General features: G+C 43.7%; 1 protein-coding gene across 2 annotated transcripts in view; it reads left to right on the top strand.

The window, feature by feature from the left end:
• NCBP2 (nuclear cap binding protein subunit 2, 20kDa) overlaps positions 1 to 13,441 on the top strand; it is a 36,569-nt gene that overhangs the window by 481 nt on the left and 22,647 nt on the right. The window contains 2 exon segments of one of the 2 annotated variants that reach the window (NM_001277455.1): positions 174 to 312; positions 910 to 977. In NM_001277455.1, coding sequence (NP_001264384.1) covers positions 174 to 312; positions 910 to 977 — 207 coding nt within the window. 2 annotated transcript variants of the gene reach the window in all.

Genomic DNA, 13,441 nt, shown 5'->3' with positions numbered 1-13,441 from the left:
ATGGGCTGCGTCTGTCCCGCCACACACACGGGTTTGGTTGGTATCGCGCTGCCTGCAATGCGCTGCCTCTGTCCCACATGGTGTTGTCCTACTATTGCTCTGTGTTCTCTCTGGGCTGTGTGGCCGCAGGCCTGGCAGATCCCGTGCACGGTTTTCTTTAACAAATTTCTGAGGTATTATGCAAGAGGAGATGCTGAGAACGCAATGCGGTACATCAATGGGACCAGGCTTGACGACAGGATCATAAGGACGGACTGGGATGCAGGATTTAAGGAGGGCCGGCAGTACGGCCGGGGGAGGTCAGGGGGCCAGGTAGGTTGTCTGCTTTGTGAGGGGCTGGAGGCTGTGTCAGTTTGTTGCTTTCTGAATGAACACACCCTGAACAACTTAAGAAACAGCAACTTCAGAGGCGTTGAAGATCATAGTATACATTAATCCCTAAGAGTTTTATCAGTGGTGGTGGTATCGGCTAAGAATAAGTAATTTTTTCATATATTTCACTGAAAGTACTTTCAGAAGCCTGATGATTGTCTGAGGAGGTAATTCAGATAAATAAACCCAGGAAATGTAAAGCTGACAAAAACACGAAGGATAACACTCAGCTTACCGAAAGTCAGGCAGATAGCAGATGGTTTTACTGCTAAAAAATGAGACAAAGTGATGATGGCCAACCTGTCTTGATTGATAATGCCCAGAGGGACCCTTCAACAGGAAAGTTATTTGACCTGGCGTCCTGGGCTTCTGCATGATGCACTTTAATTTCTCTTTTGTCAGACAACTTTTTGTGCCCACTTGTATATTGCAGACTCGGTTTGACTATATAGTCTGATGGTGTAGTAGCTCTTGAGAAAATACCGTTCTGTATATATTTACCAGACTTTTGTTTGTTTGTTTTTTCTCCTTTGTAAGGTCAGAGATGAGTATCGGCAAGACTATGATGCTGGAAGAGGTGGCTATGGTAAAACTGTTCAATGCCAGTGAGTAGTGAATGACTCATCGGCCTCACAGGAGAACTAAATGCCAATTGTAAATGTCATGAGGCACAGAGTAGGTCTTTTGCACACAAGTTTATGTAAATAGAAATTTACAGGAGCTACTGTCAGTATTCCTGTAATCACATAGTATATTCTATCTCTTCTGTTTTAATACCAGGATCCAAAAAAACATTGCCAAGTACACTAATACACAGGACCTGGGAACAAGGTTTTAAGCAATAGTATGTATGAGACTTTGGTCTCAGAATGCTGCTGCAAATCTACTGAAAGAATCAAAGGTTTAACAGAATGGTGCTTTTTTTTTTCTCTGGCAAAACTTGATTGTTCTGTCACTGGATTTTGTTTACACTAATATCACAGAGCTGAGTGGGGTCTTAAAGCCTGATTTGTGTATGGTTCAGAGACTGAAGGAAAGGTCAAAGAGCCTGAAAGGAAAATGAAATTCCAATTTCCAGAGTAGTCTTAAAGTTGTAGACTTTGAGGTTGGTGAATTAACAGCCTTTTACACGGATGCTTTTTCCTTTCTGTAGTTAGCACACATCTATGAATAAATAAAGCACAATAAAGCAAGCCAGATTGAGTCCAGGAATCATAAAATGAGAAGCAAACCTAGTAGATTGGAGAAATCAGACCCTTGCAGTGTTCTTCAAAGTATACTGCTGCTGCACAACATTGTATGGTTCAGAACCATCTTGCTTTGTGAGATACGGAGTGCAAGAATTACAGCACTAGTTATTTTCATGGTTGGAGTAGTACTGTATTACTCCTGTCTGGTAACTCTCCATAGCCTTAATATGTGAGGAACGGTATCTTCCCTGTGTCTGCAAGAGTAGCATAGAGCCAAGCTTTGCAGTTAATCCCTTTCCTGCTCCTTCCTTGCCCTAGTCAAAATAGGATGTGTGAGGAACTATGTGTATAATGAGAGAGTTCGTTCTCAAAATAGATTTTCTGTTTGAGAAACCTGATGGCAAATAAAGATAATTTAAAACAATTAGCTTTGGAGAAGCTTACTTTATATGGAGTACGTGGTAAGACTGGTAAAAGAACTGTGGGACTCTTTGCTTTGGATTTTTTTTTTCCTATGGATCTTAGGACAAGGGGGAATATGTAAGGCAGAAATTCCATACTCAGGTGGTGAGGCAGTGGCCCAAGCTGTCCAGAGAGCTGTGGGTACCCCATCCCTATAAGTGCTCAAGGCTGGGCTGAGTGGGGCCCTCAGCAGCCTGAATTGGTGGGTGGCCACCACCCCACTGCAGGAGTTGGGACCAGACGGACTTCCCAACCCAAGAACCCAAGCCATTCTGTCATTCTGTGATTAATACTGCAAGCTAATGTGCTGGGATTTGTTGTGATACTGCATCAGGAAAAAAAATGTGTGGAATTGACCTGCTGAAATGACAGGGTTTAGAAGAAATTGATAAAGGCTGATGGATTTTTTTTTTTTTTTCCCCGTTTGGATGGACTTCTGAGTTCTTTGGAAACTGCAGTTCATAAAGTTCTGTCCAAGTACCTTGACTTCCCAAAGTTCTTCAAAATCTTAAGTATGTCAAATTTGACCTTTATTCGTGGAATATAATATTGGAAATCTTGATATGTTTCTTGTATAGAGTTAGTCAGGACTGTTACTGTACATTGGAAGTGCAGAACTGCAGTAAGATGCCTTTCCCATTAAGTGAGGTTGAGGGGGGCCCTTTGATTTTTTTTTCCTTGCTTTTGTTGTTTTCTGGCACAGAGTAAAGCTGCATGTTCAGGATCACCTGATGCTGATCTGAAAACAATACTTTGAACAGGTTATCTTCTTCTGTGTAGAAAAACCATTTGATGATGAACTTTCAGCCTGCTACCCACTGTAGGAAACCTCTGAAGTTTATTTTTCACAGTGCCAATTTTGTACAAAAGTCTGTACTATCAAAACTTGGGGTCACTTTCAAATAAAGCTGCAACACTAAAATGAATATATTTCCCCCCCCCCCCCCCCATTGATTCTGTTTAAAAAATAAATACATGAAAATAGAGATTATCTGCATTCCGTAGCTTTGCTGAAAAGGACTTAGGGCTCCTGGTAGATGAAACATTGAACATGAGGCAGCAGTGTGTGCTTGTGGCCCAGAGTGCCATTTCCTGGGCTGCAGATCAGCAAAGACTGGTTCTGTTTGGTGCTGTGTTTAATGGTAAGTATTTGAAATGGTGACGGAGATATGAGGTAAGGCTCTCAAAAAATATTCACGTCTATTAATATTGTAACAACAACGTCATGAATTGTACAGCCTCCAAATGATAAGCCACTCATAACTATAGAAAAACACCTGTGCACGTGATACCATAAGACAAATCCTTGTTTTAATCCATGGGTCTGTTCAGATCAGAGCAGTGTTCTTCAGGAGTTCGGTGCTGTCTAGTAAGAGGATGCTATATGTGTAACTGGTTTACTGAATGCATCATAGTGCAGTTCCAGCTGTAGTTGGTGTGTGAACGGGCTGCACTCCTAGGGCTTTCCTTTTTTGGAAAGAACTGGGCAAACCAGCTCTGCTGTGCATCTGTCTACGCTGCACTGAATAGCATAGAGAGAGGTTTTAGAACTTCGCAAGCTGTCCTTTTAAGAAAAGCTAGGGCTTGCCTATAGTAGGGGATCCTGATCCCCTCTTGTTCTTCTCAATGAACGGGAAGCAAGCTGGTTGGAGGTGACTTGCTTTATTAATGATCCATTTCTAATGAGAAGTTTACAAGACACGATTTGAGAGGAACATGGAGTTTTTCCTTAGCACCTGCCTACATTATTTACTCCAAGCTTGGCCTGGAGAGGCCTTGAGCAGGTCCTGCTTAACGTTCCAGACAGTAGCACGTTATGGGATAAGGGTTGGGCAGATTTCCTGTGTTCCACTCTAATTTCTGGGCGAGTGAACTAGGACGGGAGAATATGTGAAAGTATGAGATTTATATAGTAAGGCTACATAACTTAACCCAATGCCTGTGCCAGAAAGACAGCAAGGTTCTGTTGTGTCCTGGTCAGCTGAAGGTGGTTACAGGAGGAAGAGAGTTTGCTGACCTTCAGAAGCCATGTTCTGAAAGCAGGAGAAGTGTGTTCTCGTGTTCTGGTTCCATGTTTTATGGTGGTGATCTGTCCCTGCTCTGCTTCCCAGCCCGCTTCCAGAGACAGAGGTGTGCTTTACCTCAGTGGGATATCACTCTCCAGTTATATTTCAGCTTCTAATGAAAGACTGAGCATCTGTTAGGGTTCTCTCCAAGGGAGGAGGAGAACAAGTAGACACGAGTGCCCAAACCCTTCTTTGCAGCACTCACTAACTGGCATATTTAGATCTGACAAAAGCCTTTCCCTTCCACAAAGCCACGGTGTTCCCAGGAGCAGCTGGGAAGTGCCAGCTGGCTCCCTCTCCTGACTGCAAAGCGGTGTGCCTGCTTTCTGGACTAGCAAAGCCAGCTGCTGGCAGCAGCTCGGTGCAGCATGCAGTGCATGGTACAGGCTCACAGCTCTGCTTTTGTGTGTGTGTGTGTGTGTGTGTTGTAAAAATGAACCAAAAAAAGCCAAAAACCCACCCTAATTCTGTTCTGAGTGTGTAGGGAGAAATTGAAATACCTTTGGGGAGGAAAGAGTGTGTGTTAAGTGTTACTCAGGGAACAGCTGGGAGCATCACCTTTCTGCACTGCCCTGAGGGTGAGCGTTGTCAGGCATCAGACTACAGCTTAAGTGCCTGTGTTTTTAATGCTATTTTCATTAGAGCTACCTCTGACCCATTAGTCAGAGTGGGCCGCTACGGATTCCTCTGGGATGGGCATTTCTCTGTAAGGATCGTATTGGATCACAGTTTACCTCAGCTATGATTAAAAGGTGTTTTTCTCAATGCGATCTGAGGACAAATGAGAAATAAAATCTGCCATTGTTATGTTTCTCCAGTTACATGCAACATAAGCATCAGCATAAATTAGCCAAATGCAGCCAGCTTGCAATTAAGTTTCTGGACAGTGAAACTTCCTCTTTCTGCACCTACCTTTCCCTGCAAGGCAAGGATTTGAAAAGAGGTGCAGTCTTTGTACTCCCAGTAGATAAGAACGTGTTCGATATGAAACTGTACTTGTCTTTAGGTCTGTAGCTCCCACGTAGTTTGAATTGCATCAAGCTGAACTTGTGTCAGCTTTCTGACTTCCTTCCACTTGTTGTTACGTTTTTTGGAATGGCTAATTTTTCTGAATTAAACGCTCGTCTGTTTACCTTCGTTATAAATCAGTGCCTTTTCGTTGGGCAGTTGGGTGTTTGGCTTTGTGAAATGTCTCTGTTCTGCAGTCTGCTGGATTGCTGTTGATGAGAACCAGCCGGAGCCCGGTCAGCATGTCGTGCTGCCACAAGATGTCATGAGAAGCCGTGTCTGACTGCAGGATGCACGCTCTGCATCCCTGCACTCAGCGAGGCTGAGCAGAGCCTATGCAGCAATGTGCTCTGGGGGCGTACCGCCTCGCCATGCTGCTCCTTTTCTTGAAGAAATGCCCTTTTTGTGTTATTTTTGCCTTGAAACAAAAGTCTGGTGACTGAATGGCCTCCGAACACACCCTGCAGTGACAGCGGTGAATGCGTGCGGACGGTGCTGAGGTGCAGCATAATGCTGAGCACCGTAAGGAGGAGGTGTTCTTTCTGGATGTTGTAACCAAGATTTTGCAAAGTGCCAAAGGGTGGTTTTGGTTTGTTAGTTTTTTTTTTTTTCCATCCTCTGGTATGTGTACTTTGGAAGGAGAAGGAATGGGTTTCCAGGAACTGGGAATGGCTTTTGCCCATTAAATCCCAGAATGTCCTAATCTGTTCCCTCTTGCTTTCAGTTTTAAATTCCCAGCTGAATTTTCTCTTTGAAATGTCCACATTATCAGGTCAAACCTCTGAGCAGCAGCCTTGCAATGTTCCAGACTGCATAGCAGCAAGGAGATGTTTGCCGCTGCCTACATTTGACACAGGGAATCGGGGTGGAGACTCTGTAAGTTGCCTTGGTCTCATACATATACCCTAAGTCATGGCAGGCTTTTTGGTGAATTGTTTTGTTTGCAGACCCGTCAGGAACTCAGTTTTCTCCCCCATTTTGTTCAGTGAGATCTGCTCGCATAATGTTTAAGCGCTGAACGTGGCTTAATGAGCTTTATCAAACTTATTTCTCTGTCAGGTAAACACAAAACACACAGAGGATGTGGGGCTTACTTAACAAATGTTGTGCTTGATCTTGGGGATGAGAGCAGGTCTCAACAAAAAGACATTTGTTCTTTATGTACCACCCTCTCCAGTAAGCAGTGCTCAGTGTGTTTCATTTCAGGGCTTCGCACACAATACCTTTACACCTGAAGATATCAGGAGAGGGAATGGTTACCATATCTGTGCATTGCTATTTTATTATCCAGGTACAATCAAAGACAATCTTAAGGTCTGCCAGCAGCAGTGAGAACGCGGGGAGCTGTAATAAAGCTGAAAGACACAGTCACAAATCGTTGTGTTTCTCTAGAGGAAATACTGCCAGATTTCGTGCTACAGTTTGTGAGAAGTTGGTTTCTTCGTAGAGTTTTAACAGATGGAGTTGGGCAGGGAGTGAGGGTGACGCTTTGCCAACTTAAATACTCACAAGTGAAAAGATCTTCGTGTGATCTCAGGGTAACCTTGTAAAAGAATGATGTGTTCAGTTTGTATCGTATTGACATTGAATATCCATGTCATCTGCACGGTGCTCCTTGTAGATAAAAGGCTGGGTTCTCAGGCAGCTTCATGGATTTTGGATGGGAATAATGAGATCACTGTAACTCCAAATTGCAGTAGAACACATTTACCCATATGAACATGAGCCGAAAATATCTCATGGCTGTCTTGCTGGTTACTGAAGTCCAAGAGCTATGTGCTAAAGCTCTGAGGAACAGATGGGTAAATTAACACATACGTCCTTTTTTGGGAAAATGTTCCCCACTTGTTCTCCTGTGTGTCAGCATATGGGGCAATGGGGACTCGAACCTTTCTAGAACAGAAGCATTTGTTTTGTAGGTGTGCTACTACAGAGTCCAGCAGCAGCAGATCCTCGTCCCCATTTCTATATCAGCATGAGCTGTAACTCATACAGCTTTTAGTGCCAATTGAGAGGATCTTCACATGTATTTATGATGACCACATCAGGAATGAGTCAGTTTCTCACAGCCTTTGGTTGCAAGGGCAGCGCAGTTATAGTCAGGTCTGAAAATGCTCTTGTCATGGTGGGTATTCTAAAACATGAATAAATAGATGGAGAACGTGAGTGGATTACGTACCTGATGACTATACTTGTTCTGCCCCAAGTTGTTCTGGCATGTCCTCCATGTGATTGCACTGTTGAGAACCAAAAGCGTTGCTAGAGGAATAACAAACTTCAGAGAAGTTCTGTAACGTTGTCTCTGCCATCTTACAGCTCCTGGGGAAAAACTTTAAATCAGCTTTAACGTGGATTGTTCTAAAACTTCTTCAGACAGATGAGTGATCTCTTATCTTCCTTACATTTATGAACAGATGAATTTCCACGAGAGACCTAAGAATAGTTCAGGTGAGCACCATGCAATGGTATTCCAAGGAAATTGTATTTCTCCTCATTTTGAACTGTTTTGGTTGTGCCCAAAGATGCAATATCAGGATGAGGCACGGAGCAGCCCAGGGTTTGTGAGTGCTTCGTACCACTGTCAAGAATGAGCCTTAGGGCTCCAGAAAGTGCTACAGATACTGGAGGGTGAGCAAGTGAACCAGATGTTCACATAACTCTTCAAGCTTCCAATAGCTTTATGAGAAATGGCTGCGGCTGATATGCCAGGGGAATTCCTGAAAGGGAACGTGGGAGCAGTACTGACCACTGAATTATCTCAAAGCAAGCCAGGGACGCTGAGCAAAACAGCTCCACAAGAAGTAGGAGAGAGTCCCTCAGGGTAACGTCCAAGATCAGCTGCAGGAGAGTATTTTTCTCAGCATCGTGAGGGCCAACAAACATTAGTCAGTGTATGAAGGCTGGCAGAGGAAGGCCTGGCTTCAGAAGGGAGCAGCGAGGCTCACCGGGTGCAAAACATGAGGGAAGACGTTGGCTGATCTGTGCTGACCCCGTAACGCGGTCTGCAGGCACGTGGTGGTACCAGGGCAAAGTTAGCAAGCATTAACTGGTCCTGTAGCATGAAGAGGTACATTAAGTTCCTCAACTGTCTCAATTTTCTAATTTAGAAAGTGTCATGCAAGTTCAGTTTGTGCTAAGTACCTTAAAGATATATCTATATCTCTCTCTCTATATATATGTCTTCAATTCTAGACATTCTTAGTATGCTACCACAAGTGTTGTCTGTGACAGTATAGCTTATAGTGGAAATGTGAGAGCCTGAAACCACAGAGAAATAGCGGTGACAAAAGCTAGAAATAAAGCATTCTCTATTCAGCTTTCCTTTTAAAAGCAGGAATACATATTCCACAGTTATAAGGGCTATATTGTTGCTTTTCAAATAGGGTTCAAAGACACAGACTAAAATATGTCATGAGGAATTCTAGTTCCGTTGGAGTAGGAGCCGTTCTATTTATGATCCCTAAAGAAAGCCTTTGGGTCATGAGCAGCGGTTCCATTTGTAGAAGGAAAGTGTAAGAGTTGTTTTCTGAAAGTCAGTACAAAATGAGCCCACTGCTCCTGCCCTGTGCTGGCGGCTGAGGAGTGCCTCACACACCCTGCAGTCGTGGGGAAGGGGTAGAAGGATCTCCGATTTGGGATCGCAGTGGTGAGAGACTGCTCTGGTAAGTGACAGTGCAATTTGTATGGTCAGGAAGACGTCGGTGCTGCATCACAGAATATTTGTCTTTTCAGTTCTGTTTGTCATCTTAAAATTTACCAGCTTTGCTTGATTTTGAAGCAGTTTGATTACGGTTGAGCACTAAGAGGAGTGGAGGTGCTCTGAGCTGGTTTGCTCCTGGCCAGGGCCTGGCTGCGGGCAGTGGTGTGGGGCTGTGCTCTGTGGCCTGATTCGTGTTGGCAGCAGCTCAGGGACCTATGGGATCCCTGAGCCTTTTCCTGGGCCTTTTCTCCTTCTTCCTTCATTGTGGGTCTTTATGCCAGTTCTTACAGCTTATGTTATCAGCGTGCTGAAAAGAAACATGAATATTTTATTTTTTTTTTCCCCATGAAGCCAGGAAATTGGGAGTTGATTTTATATTAAAGCAACATGATTCATACTTTCCTTGAGGAACTCCAGAGTTAAGCATTTTAGGCCTTCTGTTAAATGCAGAGATGAAACGTTTCCATGTGTGCCGAGAAGCTGGGGTGCTTTGTTCAACAACCTTTGAAGGAAAAGTCTTATATATTTCGAGATATTTCCCTGTCTCAAAATACATTTCCATATTTCCCAGAGACGCAACCCCACTCTCCAAAGCAGCATTTGGCAGTTCTCTCTCCTCCCATTGTAAAATCCGTTGTGTGCAGCTGTAGCACAGCTGTGGGAGTGCAGTGGGGAGCACAGAGACAACCTGCTGCCCTGCACGGCCCACGTCTGGCCTGAGGATGGTTCAGTGTCAGGAAGCACAGTGAGGCTGCATGTCAACAAGGCAGCACTCAGAGCAGGCTGAACTGGCAGCATAGGCTTAACTTCTAGCACGGTGTTTGAGGCACTTGAGTCTGAATCGTTAAGAAGTACCTGGGAGGAGGTTGTGATGAGGTGGAGGTTGGCCATTTCTCCCAGGTAACAGTGGTAGAATGAGAGGTGATGGCCTCAAGTTGCACCAGGAGAGGTTCAGGATGGATATTAGGAAAAGCATCTCTGAAAGAGAGGTGAAGCTCTGACACAGACTGCCCAGGGAGGTGGTGAGGTCACCATCCCTGGAGGTGTTCAAGGAGAGGGTAGATGCAGTGCTCAGGGACATGGGTTAGTGGGGATGGGTTGGTAGCTGGGCTGGATGATGCAGCTGGTGGGATGTTCCCTCTGCCCATGGCCTGTTCTCTCTGATACTGCTGCTGTGAGAGCTGGCACGTGGGCAGTGCATTGTCTTCAAAACACTTCATCAGTTCCTAATCTCTTCTAAGATTTGGAGCACTGAAATTAATTGACTGTTTGAATGTATTGGGCTGAACAATAGCTTAATATGAGAAAGATGGCAAGTTTTTGATGCATGTATTAACCAAGAAATCAGGATGGTCCTTTTCTTGTTATCTAATTAAAGGAGCAACATTAAACAAAAAGGGAAAGCTCTTCATCCCAGCCCTTAGCTGACCTGCATCAGGCAGGGAAGGCAGGAATGAGTTTCATGGGATCACAGGACCTGTCAACAAAAAACCCTCCTTTCCTGAAAAATTTCTCATCCCTTTGGCCTTCCGTAAGTGGCATATGAGGGCTGAAGGGTTCATCTGTGTTCTTTCAGGTCTTTTATTCTTAAACATAAGTAGAGCTAAAAATATTTTAAATGCTGCAGAATTGCAGTGTGGTTTTGCAGTGTTCACCACAAAGATTCGTCCTGAAATGCAGAAAGAAAGCAAAACTGAACCCAAAGGTTTTTTTTGTGAGGGTTCTATTTCTGTTTTTGCACTGGTAGAAGATTCACCGCTCCTGTACAGATCAGTTTGGTTTTGGAAAGCAAGAAAAGGTTCAGATTGGAGAACACCAGAAATTTTGCTTTAGAATTATTGAAAAAATGTCAAAATTCACCTCCGTGACTCACGCAGCATGTTTTTATTTCTTCTCCCATATTTCTTCTGTTTCTCTGAAAGAATGATTTCAAAACAGGAATTGGCTCAGAGTAACTATGATGACATCTTTGAAAATGAGTTTTGCAAGTGATTTTTGTATGCTTTTTGAAAGCAGTGCTGAAATCTGAAGCTTGATTACTTGTTATTTCCACTCAGTTTTCTTTCAGTCTCTCTATCCCAGCAGTTTACGTGCTGGCAGAATGTCCTTTGGGGCTTAAATTTCTCCCTTTATGTTCTTCCTGTCCTAAGCTACGAGGATCATACATGGCAGATCACGTTTAATTGCTGTTCTTTTTTGCATGTCTGTTATTTGACCAGAGGTGCCTGTGGTGAAGGCACAGCAACCTTATGTACTGCTGCCTTGTTGCAGCCTGGCTCTGTGAGCATCAGCACTAACATGTGCCACGTCCTGCCTCGTTGTCGTGGGTTTGAGCTCACTGGGGTAGCTCTGGAGCTACTGGGGGCAATAGCTGACCCCTCATCTGTGTTTGTAAGGGCGTCTTTGGTTGCCTGAAGTCTTCCTAGGGATGAATGAATGGTGCTGAGCATCGGCAATTCACTCTGCAGTCATCATAAGGCCTGTGGTGTTTGCCAAAATTATACAGTTGTAGTCTGGGTAATCCCTAACTGGTTATTGCTTGGTTAAAATTAGCCAAAAGATGTACTCTGAGGAAAATATTTTCCTGCCTTTTGTGAGATGTTTGGCTCTGGTCAGCGTGTTCTGCTTGCGCTGTTGGTAACGCTGATTTTTTTTCCCCCTACTTCTATTGCAAAACAGAATGACATGTCTTTTCACTGGTGTGTGCTACTTTTGCACGTGGGTTCTATTTCATCGCTGGTCCACAGCAGATGGACATGGACTGGCCCTGCATGCAAGCAGTGGGGCTGGGCCCACTGGAGCGGGCTACTGAACGAGGTATGCATTTCATGGCCTATTTTGAGTGCATCAGTTAGGAACATGCCAAAAACCATTGCTAAGTTCCAGTGTGCCAATGGATGGAAGAAATCTCTGTTCAGAGCCTCCAGCAGCAGTGAGATAGGGCAGGTCCTGTCCTGGCACAAGATTTTTTCTCCATCTTTCTGCAGTGTGTCCCGTAGCAGCCAAGTTCTAAACAGCACTGGTAAATGCCAAACACCTTTTGTGCAGCTGTGTGAGAAAGCTGCCGAGGGGAACTATTCATCACTCTCACCCACTTTGACCCAATCAGACCGACATTACTTGTATAGAAAATGGATCAGGAAGGAGTAATTCTTTACAGCTTCTTTTGAAAGTTACTCATTTATCATCAAACTCATTCTCACGGCTGTTTGTAATTCTGCTAATGACAGTGGAAACGTGTGGGGCCCCAGGATGTAGCAGGACTTGGGATATTTTGACAAATGCTACTGTCGTGAGTGTGAGAGCCTTACATGGAGTAGCTCATAGCTCTGCTTGCTCAGTCGTTAGAACTGCTATTAACTGTGAGCTTCGGCACTGAGCTCAGATGGGACTGGCCAGGACCTTGGATCTGCAGTGATGGGGCAGATTGAGGTGGGTTTTGAGGCAGTTCCCAAGAACATATTACAGGTATCTTCCTTTTGCAAGTATGTAATGAGAAATTTTCCTCCTCACTGTAACCATTAAGGCAAAGTTTGGATGAAAGCGTATTTATGTAAATCACCTAGATGTTCTCATTATGCTTAGTGCTCAGGCTGTGTAAGTCCTAATGCTCTGCCCATCTGCTCTGTGTAAAGATCATTTTAATCATTCAAGCAACCTTCATCTTAAGTTGCTTAAGCTTCTTGTGCAGATTATTACAGAGATGAAACTGGTCAGCTCCCTCCAGGACATGTCTGGTGTCCCATATCCATCTTTACTATTAATGCTTCATTTAATGTGAGTCTTCTGTGCCATATTCATTACTGAGATAAGCATTTAATAGAGGGATTTTGTCTCTCTGTTTTGATAGATCTCAAGTTTCCTTTATAATAAGGGAAGGTAGAGTCATCTTGTTGTGAGTTTTAAATGCACCACCTCACTTGAAAGGTAAATTAATCTCCTGGATCAGAGCATATGGTCATATTGACCTAACTGAGCTGCAGCAGGGAAGAATCTGGCCCACAGATGCTTTTAAAACAAAACAAAAAAGTATTGTCACACGCTTCCTTTCAGCTAGAACTTAGATTGCATCAGAGCTGTTTACCCAGTGGAGAATAAATTTGCTGATTCTTTCTGGTTGTTGTAACTGTATTCATTTTCCTGATCTGCAGACTGCACGTATTAACTCGGATGTAATGCATTTTCACTTTTTCTGGATACCACAGATGAATCCTAACGGCTTGAAATAAGGTATTAAAATTTCACTTAACTGTGAAAAGACGGCAAACACTGACCACATATAGCTGTAGAGCAATTTTGAGCAAGTCTTAGGTTAATAAACTTAAACTGATTTTGATATCAGTTCAGGAATGAGAAAGGAGGAATGTTTCAGGATCCATTCCATTTATTTTCTCCCATTAGACAGTTTCTATCATGAGTTTAATATTTTAATCTTTCACTTCAGGAAGACGACTGTTCTGAACAGAACAAAAGGGAGAAATCTGGGAAAGTTTGCGTAGTTTTTGGGATGAAAGAGTGCCAGAGGGAAGGGAGAACAGAAGGTGGGGTGAGAAATGGGGAAATCATGATTTTAACAGGCAGAAATAAATACGTACTACGTTTGCCAGGATAAATAGTAAGAATCTGAGTGAGAGATCCCACCT

Source organism: Gallus gallus, chromosome 9 (assembly GCF_016699485.2).
Source record: "Gallus gallus isolate bGalGal1 chromosome 9, bGalGal1.mat.broiler.GRCg7b, whole genome shotgun sequence".
Taxonomy (NCBI): Eukaryota; Metazoa; Chordata; class Aves; order Galliformes; family Phasianidae; genus Gallus; species Gallus gallus.
Note: the sequence above shows the minus strand (reverse complement) of the source record. Positions and strands in the feature narration are given on the sequence as shown.